Here is an 11,399-nt window from a genome sequence, read left to right on the forward strand (position 1 = left end):
AGTAAAACGCAATATAGTGAAAATGAGTTCACGCAAACATTCATACTATTTATCCTACTCATCCAAAAATAGATATACTGCACATATATCAGTACTGTATGTTTGAAATTATTTTAATATAATTAAAATATATTTATTATTATTTTGTATTTTTTGTAAAGTTGGACAATTTAACACGTTAATTTCGTATTAATTCACCATTTTATTAATGCCGACAAACATTTATTGTGAAAGTCTGTTGCTTCCGGCTGCGGCGCTCACTGGTACAAGCATTGTTCTGTACCCGGAAAAAAAATCAGTATCTCCTGGTCGCGGGAGCGCACAACATTGAGTGTGAGCGAAACGGGTGGAAAAGTATGCATTTGAATGTGTTCTATCAACAAAGTTTAACAATTAAATTGATTTCAATCACGTGACCACCTTGCATTTCAAGTTATCGAATACGATATGCAAGGAAGCGGATTGAGGATCTGGGATGTTTCCAGCAGGATCTAATTTAAGTGGCAAGATACAGATGGTGGTCTGTTAGAGAACATCTACTGGTTGCTTTTTTTTTGTAACGGTCGATGTCTGCGTCGAGAGAAGCAAAAGAAAATCAAAATAAAGTCTCTCCGTCCTGCATTGGACTCGAGATGTGTTCAATGACCATTCACACAGTTTGACATTTGATAACTCATGTGCATGCAATGCATCAAACAGCTATTCACAGCACATCGCTAAACAATGCGGGCTTTCTAACACGATGCGACATTACCAATAGTGACTGTTTCATTCAAAGAAACTGTAATATCTTGAGATATCAATGAAGATATGCATGCACAACGGCTCTCTTTATGTCGCCTCTTTTAATGCAGGACTTAACATCATACAACAGGTCTGACTGACGGTTGTTGTTACTCTGTGTTCCCCAGAACTTCATAACTCTGACATATATAAACCACTAGTACCCTCTATTGGCAACAATCAGCAACTCCGCCTAACCACTATATAACAGAAACAATGAATATTCACGTTTGTGTGCGTTTTTTTTTTTTACATTTTAATGAACAAAGTTTGCCCGCCACAACCCAAAATGCTTGCACTTGTCAGTACTGTATTTCATTTAGCAAATTATCCACAACCGTTAAAAAAATGTTTCCTCCTTTCCAAGTAAACGAAGAGGATGCATATTCTAACAGGCAGTAATTAACCTCACTGTTGGACCAAACTGGTGAAGCATAATCATAAAGTGACTTACTCTGTGTATTCCTGAGATCATTTTTTAGGAACTGTAGCAATAAAAGCAAGATCCCCATTTCCTATGTAAAGTTACGAGGGGATACGGATTCTCGCAGGTACCTATCAGAACTTGTATCTCCTCAGTCTCAGAACGATGAACCCCAACCACCATCAAATGACTTTCTCTGCATATCCCTGGGATCATTTTGAGTAAGTGTAGCAAATTTGAGCAGGATCCCTTTTTGCTAGGAAAAGTTATTCTGAGATACAAATTCTGGCTGGTAATAAACGTGTTAGCTCAACAAATGTTACGGCACTTTCATTTATATGTAAATGCATGTAAAATCAAAGTGTGCCATGCACTACTTCCGAATTTGGGGGAGTTAGTCTATAACAATGTGATTAATCGCAATTAATCACAAAGACCTCATCGATTGATCGTGATTAAAAACTTAAATTTTCGCCCATCCCTAGTTTTTTTAAGCGCATTTAATAGATTTCATAAACAGCCTTATCATGTTTTTGCCATGTTAACAAAAAAGTTGATTTTGTGCTCCTCTAGATGAGATATGTGGCACAGTTGCATGCTGTTGTGTCTTTTACACCAAATAAAGAGATCGAAACATTCTAAATTGTTCAATGTGTTTGTAAATGATTGACTGATTGACTTTCGACCAATTCAGGTTGTACTTCACCACCCACCCAGTCAGTCTTTTTGGATAGGCCGCGGCTCACTAATGAGTACAGAAAATGGATGCGCACACAAGGGTGAGGAAGAGGAACTGTACGGAGTAAGATCATAGAAGTGAGGAATGTCCCAAATCCATTTTTTCTTTTCATTTTCACTTCCTGTGGGTGGACAGATAAAGTTTGGTTTCCATTCAGAGTGAATCTTGAACTAGGTTGTGGTGTCCTGTATTTTTAACCTGTTTTTTGGATCCTCTGGTTTCTCTTGCAGGGCTTGGGCGACTTCCTCTTTCCCTCCCCGGTCACACTCCTGCAGTTTCAAGCGCCGGCTCCCGCGCACCTGCAGCTCATCAGCTTCATCAACACCAGGATAAAAGATCAGCGCAGCCAGAAGTCAGGCACTGAATTATCCGGCTTCGACGATCAGCGAACTTTGTTCTGCACTAACTTCGGTCCTCGTGGCGTAACTGGATCCCCCGTTTTTCCTGCATATTTCTTCAAAGCCTCCTGCCTGCCCGCCCAAGTCCAGTGTCACCGCCGCCTTACCTGTATGAGTCCTGGATTGCTTCTCCCACTCCACTCGCCTGGACTAACGAACTCCGGATCGCTGCCTTCACTCTCTTCCCCAAAATAAACTCGTTGTTAATACCATCTCTGATTCCGCTTGCTCTCTGGTACTTTTCTCACCCCTAAGGTTACATCAAACCATTACAGAGGTATCATTAAAACTCAGGGTGAACAAAAAAAAATCTCCAAATCCAGAATACTTGAGAGGAATTAACATGATGTAATTAGACAATTTAGTCAAAGTCAAATTTACAGAGAATTTGTTCATAACGCTATTTAATTGGTATTTTATCGTTCATTTGTTTAGTTTTGCCTTCATGTCCACAAGGTTGATTTGTAATTATTAAATCACTTTACAATACTGTACTTGTAACTACCGCAAAACTTTTGAACACAAGAAACTTGTAGTTTCCTGAAGCTCACGAACAGTGTGTGACATCATACTTCTTCTTTCTCCAGAACTGTGACAGTGTCTTCCGACAGAGTGCAAAGGAATGTCAACGAAGTGGGAGGTAAGAACTTGTTCAAGTTATGATCTTTAAATTGTCACATTTCACATTAAAAAGGCAATAAGGAAAATTTACCATGCATCTTGACAATTGAACACCGAGGAGAATAGTTCAATTAATTTGTTGACAAAGGATTGCTAGCTGTATTGTTCTTGAACAATCAACCACACGAGTACTTTTTTGTGTTGCCTGAGAACCACATTTGAAAGTAACAGGAGGGTTAGCAAGTCAATTGTCTCGGATATAAAATGTGTGCGGATTTATCAAGCTGTTGACTAGATGACAGCTTCTTCGTATGAACATTGACAAAGAGGAAGTTTAAAAAGGCAGGAAAGTATTTTGTATCGACTAATAACTGCATGTAATGTGTAAATTCTCTTTCTTTGCTCTCTTGTATTTCTGCATGTGCAGTTGAAGATTGACGATGATGGTGTGTCCAGTTCATCCGCTAGTTTGTTGCAGTCTGCTGATTCTGTGGACCTTTCAAAGTGGTAAATAACATTTGATCACTCACAAACACAGTCACATACGTCCGGTCACGCACTTGAGGTCATGATTGCGCACACACACACACCAAAACCAACATTTAGAACATCTATCAGTGCTTTCCAATACGATACAAGACTGGCAGCTGTCAGAGAATTTGGACTGCCAACTCAAGTTACTACTGGACCACCCTGAGGCCTGTCATTGTCCAGGTGTCAAAGGCAACAAATAACGTCGTCCTGCTGGAGCTCAGGAGCTCATAGAAGAGAACTATGAGGAGAAGAAAGGGACATACGACAGCCTCGTCAGCGACTGAAAAGGCTGGAATGCAAAGTGCTTACCAGTTACGTTACATGCCAAGTATTTGCAGGACTGTCTGTCAGCGGAGCTTGTACAGAACTCCAAACTCAGAGGCCGTGGGTTAGATGTCCAGCCCTTGTGACCATGTTGAAGTGTCCTTGGTGTTATGGAAAACAGGTAGGACAGGGGCCCTCGAAGGGACAGGATTGAAGACCCCTGCTGTATAGTGACGGCATGAACATTCATTAGTGTTAATCCAAACATTCAATAGTGTCATTACTACTTGTCAACACTACATTTAACACCATTGGTTGTTGGCACTTTAGTAAATATTACTCTAACACGAGTTAGTGTTGATGCACATTGACACTTTGCTGGTGTAAAAATCAACACCATATGGTGTTGCATAAACACCACCAGATTTGCAGGGCATCTTGGATTATGCCAGTCCCTTATCATGGGGAACATTTTGTTTTTGCACAGAAATCCAAAGAAATAAACAACAAACAATCAACAGGAATCTTGATGTTGGAGGAAAAAAAGCATGGTGAGCAGTAAATAACGTCTAATATACTGTGTATTCTTTTTCAACAGAGACCAAGGATATAGAGGTCTGTCAGGATGAAAAATCCATTGATAACGTATGAAACATAACGTATGAATTTCTAGTTTCCTAATCTGTGTGAATACAATGAGCTAAATTGGCATTTTTTTTTCTAGCTCCAAGCATTGAGTTCCTCAGGACAAGAGTATGACTTTGTGGATATCGACGAGAATGACAACTTCCACTGCTTCATTTACCCAACAAATCTTCTCAACTGCTCGTGGACCTTCCCCACTTTACCTATGGATGCTCACCTCTATGTTTATGTCAGGTTAGTATCGCCACTCTCGCTATTACCTGCACATTACCCAGTGGAGCAAATGAACATTTTCAAAACGTTGACTCCTTATGCATTTTGCATCTGTTTTTCGTACTCCTGCAGCATTTGTGATAATAACAGCACAGTTCACCCACTCAGTCTTTTATCTGAGGAACATTCTGGATCAGCGTCCATTGCTCTGAGGGAATATGAGATGTTGCTTGTCGTCATCCAATTCAATGTGTCCGTGCACCATAAATGGGCTGTCTTCAGCTATGTATACAACACTGAAATGATGGGTAATACTTTGTGGAAAAAAGAACTTACTTTATCATTTTCATTGTTTTTTTTTTTTGCACAAACGTTGTCTAAACTATTGTGAGATGCAAGTTTAACTTATAATCATTTAGTTATTTGTTAAATTCAGCGATGTCAATAACGTGTTCGTAAGTAACTAATTTATTTAGTAACGCGTTACTCAAAACTATGAACATTTTCAAGTAACGGCAAATCTTACTTTGTTCAGTCATGAAATCAGACTACATTTATTTTTATAGTATCCCAAAACATTACTACGCAGGTTATATTTAAGTCAAAGTGAAGTCAGTCTTTCAAAGAATTACACCTTTCACTATCGAAGACAGTTACCGTTAAGCATTTCCAAGTTGAAGCAGTGAAAATTAATTGACAAGATTTAGATAAACAGACTGTTTTTTTTAAATTAAATAAGTAAATAAACAACAAGAACCCTTTTGGGGACAGAGGATGACCCCTTTTATGTGAAGTGAAATGCAGAAACGACTCATTTATTTTTTTTTACAAAATAAAATTATAGTAGGTCAATAACGCCTTTATGTTATTTTTAATAGAAATAAACCTTAAATGTTACTGTTTAAATCGCACTTCCAATTCAGCGGCAAAACCGGGTGTCCTTTTTATCTTATTCATGGCTGTCAGGATCTGCTAAATGTAACTATTAAAGCAACTTATAATCTATATAAGTGACTTTGAAACCAATTCCTCAATAAAGTGATTTTTTTTCCTGTTACGTCAAGTAGCCAGTAAAGTAACTAAGTTGCTTTTAAATGTAACTATGGCATTACTGTTGATGGTGTGTTGAAGTGAGTCTCTCCTGGAGCAAACGGATTTTCTTTGTATGGTTTTGACAGAGGTTTTGCCTCCACCTGGAAATATTTCTGCTTCAGTTAAAGATGTAGGCCTTGAGGTGACCTGGGACATGCCCCGCTGTCGAGCTAACTACAACCCTTCATGCTTTGAATACCAGTTGGATGTGGGACATCAGGTAAAATATGAATACACTGTACCATATATCCAAATGTTATCCTGTAAATAAAACGTTTTATATATATATATATATAGATATATATAAAACAAACTCTGATTCATTTGTGAACAGGAAAAAACACCAATTTACAGCCGCCAGCTGTTTTATATAGTCCCAAAAGCCAATCCAGTGTCCACCTACAGGGTGAGGGTCAGAATCAGGAAAATGTCTGCTTGTTTAGGGTCACAATTATGGAGCGATTGGAGCAACCCTGTTAGTAAGTATTACATAATTCTACATCATATCATCATCTATATCATAACATCACTTACCAGCACTCATGTTATGATTTTGTTTTTGGTTGTATTCACTTATAAGAATGTTGAATAACATCTGCCATTGTCATGTGAATCGTTCGTAGTGTTATGTTAGTTTAACGTTTATACATTTAGTTTTTCACCATGTCATCATAAAGCCGCTGAATTACTTAATAATTATTAAGTATTATTGTACATGATTTTGAGGTTCCACTGTATTCCTTAGTTGTCACGCGCAAGTCTACTAAGTGGAATCAGTTAATTTCAGTGTACAGTAAACACTTACTCTATGCATCTTTCTTTGACAGCAATAGGACAGACATTTTACACAATTAACATCACAGTAATCGTCGCAATTGCACTTGGAATACCTATGATCCTCCTGACTCTGCTGCTGTTGAGCCGCAATCAGAGGTACTGTGTCTTGGTTTAAAAATGTGACTCTGAAATGAATTCCACGGCCGTACTGTTTTTCTCACTCCTTTTCTTTTTTCTTTCTTGACTGAAAAACCTGAACAGAAAACAGAACTGAAATGTTTCGTGATTTTTCCCGGTTAGAGCAAGTAGTCAGTAAAGTAACGTAGGTACTATATAAGTCTTATCATTTAATTCACCATAAAGAATGATTTTTGATTCATTTGTGCATATTCAGTTTGTACATTCAAGTAATTGAGGCAAAATGGAGGAGATGTGCTGTTGATTTTTATCAACTGCTTTGCTTTCTGAAATAGAACATCAGCATTTTGGGAGTTGAGCAACAGTACATCCACACACACCTGCACTATCACTACTATTTCACAGCTCTGCATGCTGGCTTAATCCAAGGATTTCATATTTGAAGAGTGATTCTCTCATTGCATGAGCACTCAAGAATATTTGTTTATTTTTTTAGCCAACATTTAAGTGTAGTCAAAATGAAAGAAATTCCAAAACCAAATGACTGTTTCCTTCCCTCACAGACTCTGCTACAGAATAGTGATGTACCAGTATTCTCAGTCTTGTTTTTTTTTTTTTTTTAGGGTGACAGAGGTCCTGTATCCCACAATTCCTCGTCCCCCATTAAAGTACAAATATTTCCTGGAGGAAAACAACATACTCAATGTAAGGATATGACTGCACTTGTTCTCTCACTGGACAAGCAATCTCTCTCACATGTAATAATCAACAACAAAAACTGTTAGACGACCATGTTTTCTTCCCCCATCAACAACCAACAACTACAAAAAACGTTTTTTTTTTTTGACAGTTTTATCATCCTGCTCCATCTGTGAAGTATGAGGAGGAGATCACCGTGGTGGAGGAAACAGAGAAACCGTTTACAAAGTCATTGTAAATGACATTATTTTACAAGTCCAAAATAAAAAAAAATTACAAAGAAAGGATGAAAGGATTATTATGCCATGTCATAATAATCCTTTCATTAAAATACGGGTGCATGACCAGATAAGCAACCATCATTTATGCTGTAATTTATGTTCGCAATGCTAATGCAATTGCAAAACACATTTTATGAAGTTTTACAGTAAGGCGCAAACTCATTTTAAGACTTAAATTGCACTTTGTTGTGGTTATTCGTGCGGATGTGGTGTTTGGTGGTTGCTTTTTGTCATTTGTTGTAATTGAGGATTATAAGGTTCTGAAAAATTGGAGGCAACTGTGTTTAATTTTTCAACTTTTGCTGGCTTCATGTTTTACTTGTATTTGCTTTTTTATGTAGATGTTGAATAAAAGCGGAACTCTGAGTTTGCGTCTCATTGAATGCCTGCACCGGCAACAAACACAACACCACATAGTTTCCGTGGCTTGTGCTGGTTAGTAAGCGCAATCGCCTCACAGTTCAGATTCCCAGTTGTGGCCTTCCTGTGTGGGGTTTGTGTTTTCCTGAACTGTGTTTTACTAACTCCTAAGTTTCACCAATGTAAACTAAATTACATTACATTTGACAAGACAAAATAAGTACAGACATGAATGCAAGAGAGAATAACTGATGAATATGTGATGTTGAGCCTACTAAAGTTGACTTTTTTTCAAGATAAAATCATATTCATCTAGATGAATTATTTTATTGGTGGTTTTAGCCATTTGCAAATGTACAATACCATGCATTTACCTTTTATGGTGAGTGTAAAATTGGAAAATTTGTTTCAAGTCAATAAACTACTAACTACCTACTAGTTTGAATGAGTCTTCAATTAACCTAATATATTTTGGGGATGGGAAGAAATCTGGAGCACACAGATAAAAGCATCCATATACATGCAAACTCCACAAAGGACTGAAGTGGAAAATGCAAACCTTAGAACTGTGAGGTAGACATGATATCCGTTATTTGACCATTCTGTGAGTTGAATGGAATCACATTGTCAAAATAGACAAACACTTGCGTACTGTTTTAGGGCTGCCTTTCATGCATTGCCAAATTTCCTGTGTCAAGCACACCCACGGGGCCTTGGCTTCAGATAAGACAGAGCGAGAGAGCACAAAAACGTTTTAAAAGGCCTTCTTTGTTGAACCTGACTTCCCTAAAGTGGATATAAAACAAACAAGCTCAAAACAGAAAGAACTCGTACCGTCACTGCGACCCATATTTCACTTGATATGCCATGTCAAATCAGTATGGTGAAGTAGTTTGACCACGCTTGAACTTGTAAAAATTACAATCCTGTAAAACTTACAATATATGCTGCATAGCATGTGTTTTGGATTTTGTGGTACTTTGTCAGTGTGAGATATAATCAAGTACCTTATTTTCACAACACGGCAACGAGCCTGACTGACACTGATGAGAGGGGATCTGTTGTGTTGAATACTTACAAAAGTTTGACCAAACTCCGTTTTGCGCCCGTTGCCTTTTTAAAAACATACACTAGGATGCATGCTGGTGTACGTTTTAGCGAGCATGCATGCCACCGTGTTTTTAAGTTGGCGTATGTTTTACAATGCCTGCACCTAATAATACGATGAGTATTATGCATGTGTCAAATACAGAAATAGCACCGGTAATTGAGACACCACCTTTTAATACGGTGTAAATACGCTAATAGAATTTGAGCACCCAGCTTCATTTCAAACAATAATCATTAATCTTAAACAGGAAGTTAAGTCAAAAATTGGATTTGTAATAATCTGTCCTGTGCACCCCCAGTACTCTAAACTTGGTATTCTGATTAATATTGCGTTTGTCTAATGTGAATTAAGCATAAAAATGTATGCATTTTTATCCTTCCCCAGGTGCTGCCATTTTGCTATGTAGGCTTAATGCCACCTGCGATCAACTGAAAATAACATCACAGTGCCTATGGGCTCAGGTAATATCACAGCTCACCTGTTTTCTGGGTTTGGTCACAAGATGAGCTCTTTGCCATTTTCAGTCAACAGTAAATGGCATCGCAAGGGAAAATGGCAGCCCACCGAGAAGGATAAAGCATGGATTATTCTGCTTAATTCATTTCCTACCAATACAATATCAATCAGAAGACAGTGTTTAGACTAGTCGAGGCGCATAGAACATATTATTGTGTGGAACAAATTGGACTTGACTTCCCCTTTACTTTTGGTTTAAAATCACACACATTTTAAAAGAAAACTCCCAATGTTCAGACATGCGTGACTTCTGTGATAAATAGACAGACAGACTGACAACTCTGATATATCATGTTTATAAGAAATTGTATTAGCTTTTAAATAACTACAAACATCAAATGACTACATACAGGTATCGTTGCTTAAAGGCCAAATAGAGGAACCAGTCACGTATTGATGGCCAAAGACAAACACATATTCCAGATATGAAGGACAAACTGCGAGATAATTTACAATTTGATATGCCCTGAGGAGTATATAATGGGCCATGCATAGTAAAAGTGACATGATGACAAATACAAAGTGCAGCAGAGGCCATGCAGTACACAACACTGACACTGACTGACAAATAACAAGTGTCACAAAGGCTTGTGGTCAAACGTCCAACTGTAATAATAAATCAGATTTCAGAAACAGATGAGGACTGCCACAGGGATTTTAGAGCATGGCATATTTGCATGGATTGTCTTTTGCTAAAACGCTGGTTCTGTCATCAAACCATGAATTTTAAAATCCTGTACTGCCAAGGTCAAGCGGTTTGTGAAACTGCAGCCTGAGATATTATTCGTCAAAATGATTTAAAGCAGTGATATTTCCTTCATCATCCTGTCAACAGATCGCCCCATGTGATTTTTTCGGTCCTGATACTATTTTGTAATTTGACACAAATGACAGATGGAGCACCAGTGATGGATGTCCCTGAACTGTGTTAATCTTCTCATTTTCAGTTTGTCCACTTGATGAATGCGCTGTTGACCAACAACACTGCCTGAATACACATTTTAGGTGAACTCGAAATGCACACAAAATCTCTCTGCAAGAGATCATTAAACTCCTTTGGGCATGAGTGTCACCATTTACACTGTAGATGACACACAAAGTGATTCTGAAATGTCATAGAACAGTACCTTCAGATTTATTTTTTAATTAGCCATGAAAAGGATTATCCATAATAAGCCATAAAAGGGATATGAGCTTCTCTCAAAGGGCTCTGAAAATTAACAAGCTTCTTGGACTGCAAAGGAAGAAAAATAGGTGGATTATGACAGCACTAAATCCGATACCGTCCCATTAAAGTGTAGCAGGTGACAACGTATCTAACATAATCTATCCAACCAATGTTCTGTTCTTGGAAAAGAGTTGTTTAGGCTACATATAGTAGCAGAGGCAGATTCGTAGCAGTGCAAGTAAGAAATAAAACTACCATTTACATTAGACTAGTGACCATCATTTCATCAATAGGCATTTTTAACACACACACATAAAGTGTGTTACAGTAATTTCACGAGATGTGACAAAGGATCGTATTGCTGTTTCTAACTTCAGTTCTAAAAGGAGAGGCTTTATCTTAGCCAACTCTGTACGATTTAAAATAGCTCCATTTAACAATAGTGCCAATTTGCCAGTAAAATCACTGCCAAGTTTAAGACCCAAATTCAAGACTGTTTTATATGTGGCCTGTGATTGACTGACCACCAGCACATGGTGTAGTCCACCTTTTGTTCCAAGTCAAGTGACCTAGACTTAAGCTTCATTGTGACCCTGAAGACAATAATAAAGGCAGAGAAAATGGATGGATCGAATG

General features: G+C 37.9%; 1 protein-coding gene across 1 annotated transcript; it reads left to right on the forward strand.

Moving 5' to 3' along the window:
- The first annotated feature begins 2,931 nt into the window (after nt 1–2,931).
- Nucleotides 2,932–7,733, forward strand: LOC148325711 (granulocyte-macrophage colony-stimulating factor receptor subunit alpha-like). The gene is made up of 10 exons (XM_088312072.1): nt 2,932–2,984; nt 3,393–3,472; nt 4,362–4,408; nt 4,488–4,642; nt 4,754–4,929; nt 5,800–5,933; nt 6,048–6,192; nt 6,541–6,646; nt 7,252–7,333; nt 7,479–7,733. Exons 2-10 carry the CDS (start codon nt 3,406–3,408, stop codon nt 7,563–7,565), a joined length of 999 nt encoding a protein of 332 aa, XP_088168198.1. The 5' UTR covers nt 2,932–2,984; nt 3,393–3,405; the 3' UTR covers nt 7,566–7,733.
- The last annotated feature ends 3,666 nt before the right edge of the window (nt 7,734–11,399 follow it).

Source organism: Idiotropiscis lumnitzeri, chromosome 12 (genome assembly GCF_059441095.1).
Source record: "Idiotropiscis lumnitzeri isolate Australia: NSW breed Sydney's pygmy pipehorse chromosome 12, RoL_Ilum_1.0, whole genome shotgun sequence".
NCBI lineage: Eukaryota > Metazoa > Chordata > Actinopteri > Syngnathiformes > Syngnathidae > Idiotropiscis > Idiotropiscis lumnitzeri.

What these genes read in the sequence shown, in the direction of transcription:
- LOC148325711 (XM_088312072.1), top strand. Translation starts at nt 3,406, where the DNA reads ATGATGGTGTGTCCAGTTCATCCGCTAGTTTGTTGCAGTCTGCTGATT. An exon ending in CTGTTGAGCCGCAATCAGAG is followed by an intron (nt 6,647 to 7,251) that starts GTACTGTGTCTT and finishes TTTTTTTTTTAG; the next exon opens with GGTGACAGAGGTCCTGTATC. An exon ending in AGGAAAACAACATACTCAAT is followed by an intron (nt 7,334 to 7,478) that starts GTAAGGATATGA and finishes TTTTTTTGACAG; the next exon opens with TTTTATCATCCTGCTCCATC.